The 14,205-nt window shown below is 43.1% G+C and overlaps 1 protein-coding gene across 2 annotated transcripts in view; it reads right to left on the bottom strand.

Annotated features, from left to right (window-relative positions):
- Positions 1-14,205, bottom strand: part of LRRIQ1 (leucine rich repeats and IQ motif containing 1) — a 1,566,481-nt gene that overhangs the window by 1,434,011 nt on the left and 118,265 nt on the right. For both annotated transcript variants that reach the window (XM_069229624.1, XM_069229625.1), the window contains exon 5: positions 2,399-2,628. In XM_069229624.1, coding sequence (XP_069085725.1) covers positions 2,399-2,628 — 230 coding nt within the window. The remainder of the gene's footprint in view (positions 1-2,398; positions 2,629-14,205) is intronic.

The raw sequence follows: 14,205 nt of genomic DNA, 5'->3' as shown, positions 1-14,205 counted from the left end.
GTGCCTTGTATCATATTTTGAATCATTTGTAAAAGCTCCAATGGCACTTAAACCAATGCATTAGTAGTACATCATAGTTTCTGTCATCTCTCTGAGGCAGTTATACAGGTGGTTCTTGAAATGGTTACCAACACCTGTGACAGCATGGACTAGCGTTGTCATCATTATCATCACCATCTGAATTCTACTAATGTACGTGTGGGTTATTAGGCACCATCAGTGAATTACTGGAATCACACATTAGCATAATTTTTTTATTTTTACTCTCAGTCTACCATTCTTCAATTAAGTATACAAAAGAGTGACTGATGGAATACTTGAATTAATCTTAGCCACTGGTAATTACTCTGGATTATTCACAAATAAGTCTTGACCCAGCTTCAATGGCATCAGTGCAGTCTGAAATGCCAGGCCAAGACCTCCCTGAACTGGAACCAACCAACCCAATATCAATGTCACCCTTATTAGGGCTCATCAGCTGGGTATAGCTTGGTTCCAGGGGCTCAATGTGCACAGGGCCCACGTCTGGGGATACCCGTCCCACTTAGGTTGTCACACTGAAGTATACAAGAAAGTGAAGTACACAAAAAAGTGATGAATGGTTGCTTGTGTTCTGGTTTAGTGAAGGCCTGGCCTGGCAGTTCAGACTGGGCTGGTCCCACTGGAGCAGGATCAAGACTGATTTGCAGGTGGGTGAAGGCTTGGGATGTGGCCGAGTGATTGCCAGTGGCTGAGATTAATTCAAGCACCTCAGTCATCATTTTTTCTTTTTATACCTTTCTTCAATGACATCCGACATTATAACGAGATTTGGACTACAAGTAAGCCTCTTCAGCCTTTGACTCATTAAAAACAAAATGTTGATAGGGACAGTTGATACCACCCCACAACCATTCAGTATGGAATCTAGAACAATATTTTATTTTTGCGTACCTGTGAGGCAGGAAAGCATTTTATGTTGTCACTTGAATTTGGATGTCCCCATTGGGCATTTTGATGCTATTCACTATTAAGATAACCTAAGATTATATTATTGCCTGAAGTGCCAGATTATATTGGCTTTTCTGATTATTATATGTTTTTCTTCTTTTTTATATTTTAATAGGGAGAGTGTTCCACAGTAGTGCTGCTTGCATGGGAACAAGGCAAACAGGTCCGGTCTTCCTTCTTCAGTCAGTAAGGGAGTCCTTCAGCAGGACAGTCCATTGGCAGCAGAGTAGTCCTTCTTCCAAATCTGCCGGAGGTCCCCAAGTGTTTTGACGAGTGGATTCGGAGGTCCAATGTTTATATCTGGTGCCAGCCTTTGTGTGGGGAGACTTCCTGTCTTACCCCTAACACTGGTTCTGAATATTTGTTATCTTTTCCCTTGTCAAGACTCCAAACTGTCTGGGCGAGTTCAGAAATGAGGGAATTATCAGCTGGAGCCCCACAGTAAACAGGAAACATCAGATGCGACAATTTTGTTTCAACAGGCAAACTGTGTTCTCAGAGTGTAAAAGCAAATTTCCATTAGTATTTAATATCTATAAGAGTTGTGCAGTTTGCAACAGGTCTTTCGTTTTGATGCGGATTTAAAATGTGCGTCATAGTTGCAACATGAAGAGGGATCCCTAATCTGCTTGAACAGAGCTACATGACTAGATCTCACTTCTCTTCAGGGCAAATAAAAATGGTGTCACGTCTGTATATTAAAAGTTTATTTTCTAGTGCAGCATTCACCACTTTCGTGGCTTTCTGTTGGGAATCAGGTGGCAGACTGTTTTTTGCGTATTATTATTTTCCTTGTTCAAGGGTGCTCAGGTAGAGTTAGGACGTAACCTTCTACCTTACACAAGCAAGCATGACCTTTTGGTCTTAATTTATAGTAGAAGGGGGATGGTCCTGCTATTTTGTAATATATATAATGTTTCATTGAATTAGTTGCGTTCAATATTGTGGATTTCATTTTTTATGGATACAAGTTTCCTCTCAAATGCCGTTTAAATTGAGATAAAAAGTAACAACTTTGCTCTAAAAGGATGTCTATCCTGGTAAGTAGGTATGTTTTTGTGTAGAAAAAGTACATGTTGGAAATAACAGTGGATTAAGGGTCAGTTTGAAACACTGATGATCCATTCATTAAGAAAAACAGGACTAGAAACATACACGCTGATTTTCAGCTCATAAGTTGTAGGACTAGTAATAAAGCTGATAGAATCTCCCATAGGCCTGAAACAAACGAAGCTCACCCACCCCACAAAGGCACAACTGTTCTGGAAACATTAGAAATTATAAGATTCTAACATAAGAAGCGTACAGCTGATGGAAAATATAATCACTTAAAATGTACAACTTTATGGGCCACATAAATTCTTTATTCTGTTTTAGCACTAGGAGCTGGGCATGTTGTTCTTTTTACCTTCTGACTCATTTCAAGTCTCTTCTTTTCTTTCTCAAATTCCTCCAGCCAAAGTCTTCTCTTTTCTTCCTCTTCATGTTTTTTCTTTTCTTGAAGTTCTTTCTCTGCTTTAAGTTTGATGAGCATCTCCCCTTCAAACTGTTTATGCCTTTCTTCCCAAATCTGAAGTTCCTTCCTACACTTTTCTTCAACTTTCAGATAGTCAAAATTTACAGTCATGTCTCCTCGGTCTATATGATAAAAAAAATAAAGGCTGAAATCAATATACTAATCACATAGTGTTTCATCACCAAAAATCAATTTAATGTTCTTCTTTAAGGCATCTGAATCTCAATAATTTATGGTAGAAACCAGAGACTGTGTGATCAAAAGTGTCTATGCGCCAAAAAGAGGTGGAACACAGTCAGTGGGTCACCTGAGGGCACCCAATCGAAGGGGGAAAGGGTGTCTCATGGATTTGCCCCAGATATCACCCTGCAATCACTCAGTGCACAGACCTACCGATAGTCCCTTAAACTCCTGGCTGGGTTCCCGCTTGCACAGTGAAAGGTTGTCGCGCTGCAGCAGGTCAGACTTTCACTAATACACTGCCGCCACGGCAGGAGCAAATTTGCAGCTGTGGTAGGGGCTGTACTATTCATTGTGATAGAGTGCACTGACACAGCCTTGTGCATCCAAGGTGCACTACTGTGCAGACCAGGACAGAGAACCAGATCTGCAATATGGGCCCTCGCACAGTGGCAACACAATATGCAGTGATACAGCGAGCATACTGTTTTCTGTTCACATATTACTAAGGCATTCCTAGGTGGACAACACATTTGAATACTATTATAGTGGTGTCCAAGTCACCAGGGCAAAAACCATTGTTAATAGAGTAAGAAGACCTAGAGAATGCAGTTTCTGAAGGCATCATATTTTGAACGTTAAATCAAATACAACATTTGTCTGTGGGTGAAAACAGAGCACACCGTCTATCGAATACATATTTATGTTTCTTCCCTGTAACTGGCTAATTTACTTGCATCAAGGAAGCAGCCATCCAAAAATGTGCTTTTTATCAATGACCGCATTAGCAGCCATTTGAATACAAGGAAAATGGAACAATGTTGTAAGTGAAGCCTCAGGTAGTTCGGGTTTTCAAAACTAGAATATACTGTAGAATTGTTATGAAAATACTTATGTTTATCAAAACCTTTTCTTAATTCATCCTGTTGTGCAGAATTGGATTAGTAACACACGTGTAATACTTTTTAAAATACTAAGTAACACCTTATGATCAAAACAACTCTTAGAAGAACATCCTTTGTCTCATAATTACGGTAATCTGTCTCAATTTTGTTTCACCCAGGTAGTACCAATTGATTTGGAAGGTGGATACTTAATCTAACAATGCTGGTAATATTTATTTAAGGATGCTTGTACAGTAAGACTGTCACTCCGAAAGGAGTCTCTTAGCATTTTTTAGCTTTACTCCGAGGAGGAAGATGTATTTATGCAAGTGTTACTATGTGAAGAGCCAGGTTTTATTTCAAGGCAGGTAGAGATTAGATTGTGAAGCCCTTGTCAGTTGTTGATTGACTATGAGGCTGCAAGAGTGCACCAACTTTTTTTTAGGGACGAGCCTGCGAATGCATGAGCCAGTGCATGGGTCACGCTTGCGAGAGACTCTTTTATACAGAAAAGAGCTTGAAGCCAGCCTGTCGCTTATCATTTGTTGTCATCACGTCACTCTTCTTTACAGGCTCTCTAATTACTTAGTGCACGCGAAACGTAATTTCCAGTTATTTCTGTGGAGAAGGGACCAAGCACAGATTGATCTAATTAGTGCCCGTCCGCTGCTCCCTGCATGATCGGGGTACTATTTCTGCCCTTCCTCCCACTACCTACCTGCTGCACCCTCCAAAGCGCTGCTTATTTCTTCCGCATAGGAGCGCTATGACGAAATGGGATTGTATAGCCGGTAGTATTTTAACTATTCCTTACATGATCCAAAACGTGTGTGACATACGCCACAGATGGGACTTGAGCCCTCCAATACTACCCTTTTTACAGACTTTCAACGTTTTTCTTCTGCCCCTACACCTTCTTCCACTTCCTCCCACATGTTGGGCATTCTTTGTAATACTAGGTCTCTTCTTAAAAACATGCAGTCAAAGTCTGTGACCTGCTGTCTTCACTTTCTCCTGACATTGGTTTCCTCACCAAAACCAGGCTGACCTCTACCGCCTTACCAGCCATATCGCGGGCTCTCCCACACACCTACTAAATACTGAGACTAGAAGGAGAAGGGAGGGTAGATGGTGGAATTCCCATTACAGTCTTGCTTATTGATACTTTACATGCAGATAGGGCAGAGATATGTGTCTTTAGAGTTGAAATCTCCCCCAAGGACTGCTGGAGGGGGTGACCTAGTCTATCACCCTCTGTGACAAAAAACTGATTTTAGCCAGTGTCTTACGGAATATATCGCTCTCCACATCCTCGCATCCCAACATTTCCTTCTATTGGGTGATTTCAACTTCCATGGTGAAGATTCCACCAATTCTTAAGTACTTCAACTTACTTCGAACCTAACCTTGTTAGGTCTCCTGCAAAAAGTGATAGCGCTCACTCATCTTACTGGCCCCACTTTAGACCTCATTTTTACAAACTCCTCTGCTATGTTTGCAACACCCCTCAGCCTCTTCCCTGGACTGACTGCTTCCTAATAGGTTTTCAAATCACCAATCCTAAGGTTTCTGAACATAAATAGAGCTTGCAGAATAGTTCTGGACAGTAGAGTAAAATTACTCTAGGTGTGTCCTACAAGGAATTCAAATTCACACCTAGTCCAGCAAACTCCAATGTGGACAAAGCTCTAACAGAGTACCATTCTGCTGTCATGATGGCTTTTAATAAGATCATTCCTATAAAACCTTTCTCTAATGTCAACCATGGTACACATGCACCGGAACTGCACTTTGAAAAAGCTCACTGGAACAAGTTTAAGAGATGTTGGCATCAGTTTAATAAATTTGCTAACAAAGAAGCATATAAAATAGCTTTAACAAATTATGATCACAACATTAAAAAAAAGCCCACAAAGCACACAATTATTTTCAAATTAATCAGGCAGGCAATTCTTGAAAAGTACTCTTTAAAGTGGTAGATTTGTAAAATGGTCATTTTTAGGGTCGAGCCTGCGTTGCATGCGCTCGCGCATGCATATCGCAGCGAGACGCTTTTGTATTTAGAATCAGTGTTTTTTATTGGTTCGTGGGCTTGCCTAATAAAATCTGCTTGTTTTCATTAGTCGATGGCACGCATAGGTCATGCCTTTTCCGGTGGCTAGCCCGCCTCCAGCGCAGCGACCAAGTACAGAAAACATGCGAGGTTCGCTGTTTTCCATCAGGCTAGTGGACTTCTTTTTCTCTACTTTACGAGCGCGATCTCGCTTGGCAGATAGAGCGAGTTAATTTCACTTTTTCGGGTTATGTACATAAATGCACTTTCGCCCGATAGGTGAAAAGTCGGGTTAGGAGTTTACAACGCGATCAGCTCTTCTAACATGAGCAAACGCGAGACCCGATGCATTGTAAATGCTTGTTAAGCTTTGTTGCCTGAAACACAAGTCCTTGCATGAAAGAGGCCCGAGTTACCTTTCTGCAGAGCTTGTCCATTATCGCCCAAACAGATCTTTGAAAACCAGTGATTAAGCCTTGATCGCAGTACCACAGATCAGTAAGTCCCGTTCAGGACGTAGATCCTTCTCTTACCTTGCCCCCGCTTTGGAATAAGCTCCCACTTCATTTACATCAATGTATTGACCACTATAAATTCAGAAAACTTTCAAAAACTTATTCTTGTCTTAATACAGTGTGTTTTTGGTTTTTGGACAGCGCTGCTCCGAGATACCCCTTAGGAGGTGATTCGTTCGCATTACAAAATAAATTAACATAACATAACAAACAATCCCCAGCCCCAGAAGCTGATGCCTAATCTATTAGGCCAATGAGTCAATACGTAGTACTCAGGCGCACTAGCGCCTATTATCTAGCACGCATGCGGTAGACCAGCATGCTATCTCCTTATGCATGTTAGGTGAACAGCTTCCAGCGACACCTTTCCAGACGTGAAATGAATTCATGGTTCTTACTTTAAGTGCTACGATAAAACAATTGATACTAAAACGGCCATTGCACATAATGATCCCAAAGGAAGCACATGTAAAACTGAAATGTAAAGTTCTTCGCATATCCTTCATACAATGCACATCACTTTATAACAGAATATAGCAACGCCGGGAGCGCGCTATTATAAACATGAAGGGCACCAAAAATAAACACGCGGCACATGTCGATCTAAGAAATCGCCGTGTTCCGCAGACGAACAGACGGTCCCTTAAGGTGGGACGTTTTTCAATTATATCACTTCTCGAACTAATCAGTGTACATGAAAGGTGCACATAATTACTCCCCTCTTTTTAAATTTGCGAACTGTAAGTAGTTAACATTAGAAGCGTAAGATTTATCAGAAGCATGCCAGATGTGAGCAATTGCAATCTTTCTATTGCAGGGAAACCGAACGCCTACTATTCTCTAAAGGTGGTCTCTTTCCACGTTTCAACCTGTTGTCTTTCCACGCTAGTGTTGTCGGCTCGGAAGCTCTGCCTTTTATAAACCAGATGGTGCTTGAAATAAAGGATGTATAGTGGTCTCTCTCTCTCTTGCTCAGGACCCGTGTCCGCTAAAGCTTCTGTTCCAGCTGTAAATTACTTCCACAAATCTCCTGCAGCTGTGTTAAAGGCATGGGACGTTGCTGTTTTTAAAATAAAATGGTTATTTAACTTGATTATTTTGGATCTAGGACCTGCACCAGCCTCATCCTTAGAACACGTTTTTATGTACTTCTGTGTTGTTCGCATTCATTGCCCTATTTCAAAATCACTATCAGATGTGTGTTCACTTTCCAAATGTCAGCAATACTTTGCAAAGAGCAGAAATCACACCATTCTTTTAGGATCCCAGCGTCCTCCGCACTAGAATAACCCTCCTCTTGGAGTTAATTTATATGGTTGTCACGTTACCTGATGAAGCATACAGTTTTGGTCTTATTTAGAAGAGCTGTTGTCATGGGTCGACCCACAATCCACTCTACACCACTGTAGTCTAGGTCACTGCTCTGTACGCTATTCCACTCTGTTTCACTGCACCCTACGCCACTGCACTCCTTTCTGCAACACTGTACTGTTCACCACTCCACGCCACTATAATCTACTCTGCACCACTATACACCACTGCGCTCTAGGCCACTCTACTCTGCACCATTCTACACCACTGCACTCTGTGTCACTCTACTGTACACCACTGCACTCTGTGCTATGGTGTTCTACAAGACTGCACTCTATGACACTTTACTCTGCACCTCTCCACTCTGCACTCTATGTCAATGCACTCTACTGTTCACCATTCTAATCTACGCCACTGTATTCTACGACATTCCATTGTACGCCGCTGAAATCTATGCCGCTGCACTCTACACCACTATACTCTGCAACACTGTACGTTAATGCACTCTATACCCGTCTACTCTACTCTCCTCCACTTCTCTCCGCTGTATGCCTCTGTGCTCTACCCCACCCTAGACTATGCCACTGCACTCTATTCAGCGCCACTGTACTCAACACCACTACACTCTAACACTACTCAACGCCAGTAAACACTACCACAACTTCAGCATCAGCACATCACCTCAGCACAGCTTCAACTAAGCAGCACTCAGCACCACCTAAGCAACAGCTCAGCACCACCTGAGCACCAGCACAGCACCACCACCTCAGCATGACTCAGCACCAGCACAGCATCACTCACCAGCATCACTCAGCAACACCTGAGTATCACCTCACCATCACTCAGCACCACCTGAGTATCACTCAGCATCACCTCTGCACCAGTACGCCACCATCTCAGCATCATTCAGACCCACCTCAGTTCGCCCTCTGAATCTAGCATCTGTTCATTCTCCCCTAATGTCTGTCTGCTGCTTATGTTGTATTTCAGGTAGTATTTCCCAACCTCCACCTTCCAGTTGTTTGTGTCTCCCAGCATAACAAAAAATAAAAAAGCTATAACAAGCATCAGAACAGGCAGGCAGAAGTTACAAGCATTGCAGGGAGAAAAAAATAGAAGACATTTTTTTTTTTTTTTTTTTTTAATAGGGTAGTTCAGTTGTACATAATGTCTTCTTGGTGATATATAGGGTAACAAAAATGATTATACCACTTTATTCTCCAGTATTGGGGTATCTTTCATAGATTGGCATGTTTGAATCACTCCCAGTCGTTGAAGTGGGAGTCCCACGGTAAATAGAAAGCAGTAGATTACATTTTTAACATTGAAATCAGTGGAAAAATACATTTGCTTTAACAGCTTATCAGCTCCATTATAAAAGACCCAAGGTCCAGGCAATCAGGCGAGACCACCCTTTAGAACCCTCAGCACAGAGGCTCCAGTCTCTCAGATTTTCTACCGCAAGTCATGTGTAAGGGAGTCTCCGAGAACACTGTTCAGTTTACTTTTCCTCACAGGAATGTTTTCCAAATATTGTTCTACATCGACAACTCTGATTTATTTAACATGTCTACAGCAAATAAAGGTTTGTTTCGACCCTGCAACGCTTGTGGAAAGCTAAGGCTTCACTGTGAGGACCCTCACAAGGACTACATTTATTGTCTTCACCCAGAGCACAAGATGAAAGACTGTAAAATTTGTAGAACCTTTCCTAGCAAGACTTTGAGAGACAGAAAATCCAGGCTCCTGCTTTGGCTTCAAAAACGTAAAACCAAAGAAACCCTCTCTAATGATGAGGACTGCAACGCGTCTGTGACATCAAGGAAAAGGAAAAGATCTATTGAGAATCTTTCTACAAAAGAAGTAAGGCAGCCAAAGAAGTGCACTCTCTGAAGGAAAAAGCTGAAGAACTTCATTTTACTTCAAAAGAAACATGGCAAAAAAGTTTGTTCTGAACCTTCCACTCCAGCTGCCACTTCAATGAAACGTAAGCCATCTAGCTCTTTGCCACTGTCGACGTCAAGAAGCTCAGTCTCGTCTGCGAGGCCATCGACGAAGCTCGTCAACGACACATTTCGCATCATCTATTACCACAGCTCCATTATCACCCATGATAGTAACATCATCACCGTTGTCATCGGTGACAATAACATCGGTGAGCTTGAAGTATGGCTCTTCTTTATCTACCCAGGTTATAAAAATATCTTAGACGTTATCATCGACGGGTAAGAAGTTAAAATCTACATCTTCGACGGCTCCGTCAACGTTCACAGGTGAGCCACAGGCCAAACCCCATCGACGAAAAACCCTGTTGACACCGGCTCTCTCGACAACTACAAGAACAAGCACACCGTTGACGACCACCCCCGTTGACGAGCTTACCGTCGATGGCCCATTTCTCACCGTCGACAGCAGTGGATTCTGGAGGATCATCCTTCTTGCCCTTAAAAATTATAGCAATCAAACATAAATCCACTCAACAAACGTTACTCTCTTCCCATAACTCGCCTAGTGAGGTGTCCCCCGTACCTCCACAACATCTCCTTTATGAGGACGACGACGACGACTATGGAGATGATTACTCTGACAATGGTCTGTTTCTGGTGGCACGTAGTCCTTCAGACCTACGAATAAAATGCCTAGAAGAGGAGGAAGAAGCGAATGAACAAGTATATATTCAGCACTCATTTCAAGAACAGCAACAATCACCAACCCAAGAGCAACAACACGAGCCAACAGTGCAAATGCCAATGTCATTAATTTCCAATTTGCCGCATATGATGCAAGATTATTATACTAAACTCCCGCCACCAGGATCAACCACTCTTCTACAGCATCCGCAAATGCCGTTGAGCCCTCCTCCCAGAGACCATCCCTTAGACTCTCAGGTACCTACGGTACCGATACCAACTCCAGCGCCACTTTCCGAAAACAATCCGCCTTCTTCAGAGGACGAACAGGAAGAAGAAGGTGAGATAAAGGACACTGAATCACTCCTCACTGAATGGGATGATTACCAAACGTAAACACCATCCCCCTCCCTCTACACTGCCACCGGTAGATTCTCCAACACAGGATATTGGTAGATTCCGTAGTGTAATGGAAAGGGCAGCTAAAAGGTTCCAGCTCCCCATTATATCTAAACAGTCAGATTGTTTCCTTTATGACTTTAAGGAAGACACCAGGAAATCAGTTTGTGCAATCCCAATTGTAGACTTCATCTGGGAAGAGGGCCTTAAAGTAACGCAGAACCCATCTTCCATTCCAGCGGTGCTTCCTAGGTTGGACAAAAAAATACAAAGCATCGGAAATTTCACCAGCCTTTTTAATTGGTCAACCTAAAGCTCACTCAGTAATATCTCAGGCGGTTCAACGCAGATCCAGAAATCCATCCACCCCCACTTACCACGCCCCCGGAAAAGGAAGAAAGGTGCTTGGATTGTATAGGGAAAACATTTTCCACAATGGCGGCTACAACGGTCAGGGCAGCAAACTCCTTGGCGATTTTAGGCAGATACGATCGACAGATGTGGTCAGACATATCCCAATTCATCGATCTCCTTCCCGAGGGTGCTAAAGCTGAAGCTTGGAAGATATTACAGGAGGGAGAGAAGATCTCTGCCGAGATCATACACTGTGCAATAGATATGTAATCTACAGGTTTCCGACAGCTAGCCAGAGTGGCAATATTAAGACGTCAGGGATGGCTAAAGGCCACTTCCTTCCGCCCTGAGGTTCGGATGAAGGTCCTGGATATGCCATATGATGGAGAACTATTATTTGGTAAGCACGTCGATGATGCGCTTCAATAAAAGCAGACACGGACACAGCTAGATAGCAGGGTACTCTACAATTCAAAAGGCAGCCCTTTCGTGGGGAAAGAGGAAGAGGACTGTATTCTTACAGAGGCGGCCTGCATCAATATCGACAGTACCAGCCTTACCAGAGCCAGTTTCCTCCAACCACCAGTCAACAACAGGAACAGCCCTATCGGCAACCACCATCTGCAGCCTACAGGCTTACCATAAGAGGAAAGTCTTCTTACATAGGAAAGGACACAGCCAGAAAACACTGACCTCCTTTAAGTGCCTGCATCCAACCGGTATCCCAACACTCTGATAGGGGGCAGAATTTCCAACTTCATCCACCAATGGTCCCAGGTCACCTCAGACCGATGGGTCCTCGATATTGTCACTAAAGGGCATACCCTGGAATTTCAACAATCTCCTCCAAAGGTACCACCATGAGTACCCCCACCTGCCCACTTAAAAGAGCTCCCTGTAAAAAATTGCAATATGATAGACAAGGTACCAATAGACATCGTCCCAAAGTCTCAGAGAGGAACCAGCTCCTACTCTCACTTCTTCCTCATTCAGAAAAAGACAGAAGACTGGTGACCTATCTTAGACCTTCGATGTTTAAACAAATTCCTGAAAAAAACAGTCATTTCGGATGATCACTTTACAAGATGTGTTACGATTACTCAACCAAGGAGATTTCATGACGGCCTTGGACCTCCAAGACGCCTGCTTCCATATCCAGTCACAGGAAATTCTTACGCTTCAGAGTTGCAGGCACCCACTACCAATTCAGAGTGTTGCCTTTCGGCCTTAGATCGTCTAGTCGAGTTTTCACCAAGGTCTTAGCTCCTGTGGCAGCCCACCTCAGACAAATGGGAATTCAAGTGTTTCCATACTTGGACGATTGGCTAATAAAAGCATGAACAGCGTGCAGGGCAGCCAGAGACACAGCAAAATGCCTCTCCCTCTTTATAAGATTAGGCCTCTCAGTCAACTACCAAAAATCACACCTAATGCCATCGAACAACATTATCTTTCTAGGAGCCGTATTAGATACGGAACAAGCGAAAGCTTTCGCCTCTCAGGACAGGCAGAAGAGGATTTGAGGTCTAGCGTTCCGCCTCAGTAAAAGGAAGTCCACTTCTGTCCGGATTTGCAAATCTTTTCTGGGGATGCTCTCCTCATGCATTCCGTTAATACCAAACTGCCGTCTCCACATGAGAACATTTCAGCAACAGCTAGACAGCCAGTGGAAGCAAATAAGTGGATCCTTCGACGATATTGTCCAAATAACCCCACCAATGAAACATGCCATGGAATAGTGGAGTAAGTCCACCCACATCTCAGAGGGTCTCTCTTTTTTAAATCAAAGAACAGAGCATGTCCTAAACACAGACGCGTCTCTGGAGGGATGGGGCACGCACCTCGAAGAACTGACTGTGAGAGGGAAATTGAACACCCAGGAAACAATGCTTCACACCAACCTGATGGAATTGAAAGCGGTGTTCCTGGCGCTCAAAGTCTTCCTCACCAGGATCAAAGGCTCATCGGTTTTGATCCGAACCGACAACACCACAAGTATGCATTACCTCAACAAGCAGGGAGGTACAAAAATCACCAGCACTGTCGTTCAAGTGCAGAAGATATGGAATTGGGCACTTCAACATCACATAACTCTTAGAGCAGAACACGTCCCAGGAATATCCAACACCTTAGCGGACTCGTTAAGCAGAACTTCAACGACCTTCTACGAGTGGGAGCTCAACCAGGCAACTCTTGATCATCTCTTTCTTCTCTGGGGCAAACACTGTCTGGACCTATTAGCGACAAAAGAAAACAAGAAATGCCAATACTACGCAAGCTGGCAACCGCAAAGAGGGTCTAGAGGGAATGCATTTTTGCTAAAATCATCAGGAATCTATGCCTACGCTTTTCCCCCACTTCCGCTAATTCCGAGAATTTTACAGAAAATGAATAGGGAACCTTGCCGAATATTACTGGTAGCTTCCAGATGGCCTCACCAGTTTTGGTTCACGGAGCTCCTGCTCCTCTCGGAACAACCTCACATTCAATTTAAACCAATACCGGACTTGCAAACGATGACTCAGTGCCAGATCCGTCATCCCAACCCAACTTCTCTTTGATTATCAGCCTGGCTGCTGAATTCTATGAATTTGCCGACCTACATATTCCACCAGACTGTCGAGAAATGCTCGTCAATGCCAGAGCCCAGTCTACTAATAAGACATACAAACTCAAATGGAAATGATTCTGTATATGGTGTAAAACTTTCAGTATCCACCCTCTAACATCTTCTCCAGAACAGATACTTACATGTTTTCTTCAATTGGCAAAATCAGGTCTCTCTCACTCATCCATCAAGGTTCACCTGGCAGACATTCCTTGATTCCACCATGCTGCTGCTTTACCATCTTTATGGTCATCCACAATAGCAAAGCAATTCCTAAAGGGATTATTCAGATTGTTTCCTCCAATTAAACTCCCTCCTCCTCCTCCCTGGCACCTCAATATTGTACTTTCACAAATGATGAAACATCTTTTTAAATCTATTCACAAAGCAGAATTGAAATATATTTCCTGGAAGACAGTGCATCTTCTAGCGCTTACCTCTGCAAAGAGGGTCAGTGACATTCAAGCTTTCACAATCTCTCATCCTTTCTTTCAATTTAAACCGGACATGGTCATCCTTAGAACTAATCCAAAATTAATTCCTAAAGTTCCCTCAAACTTTCATCTGAATGAACCAGTAATATTAGAGACTTTCTTTCCAAACCCCCAAACTCCAGCAGAAAGAGCACTTCATACCTTGGCATACCCCAAGGTTCATCACTCAGCCCAACACTCTTCAATGTCTACATGAGCCCCCTCGCCAACATCGTACGCAAGCACGACATCCTCATCACCTCCTACGCCGACGACACCCAACTTATACTCT

Source organism: Pleurodeles waltl, chromosome 4_1, assembly GCF_031143425.1.
Source record: "Pleurodeles waltl isolate 20211129_DDA chromosome 4_1, aPleWal1.hap1.20221129, whole genome shotgun sequence".
Lineage (NCBI taxonomy): Eukaryota > Metazoa > Chordata > Amphibia > Caudata > Salamandridae > Pleurodeles > Pleurodeles waltl.
The sequence above is the reverse complement of the archived record's forward strand: the minus strand, read 5'-3'. Positions and strand labels throughout refer to the sequence as shown.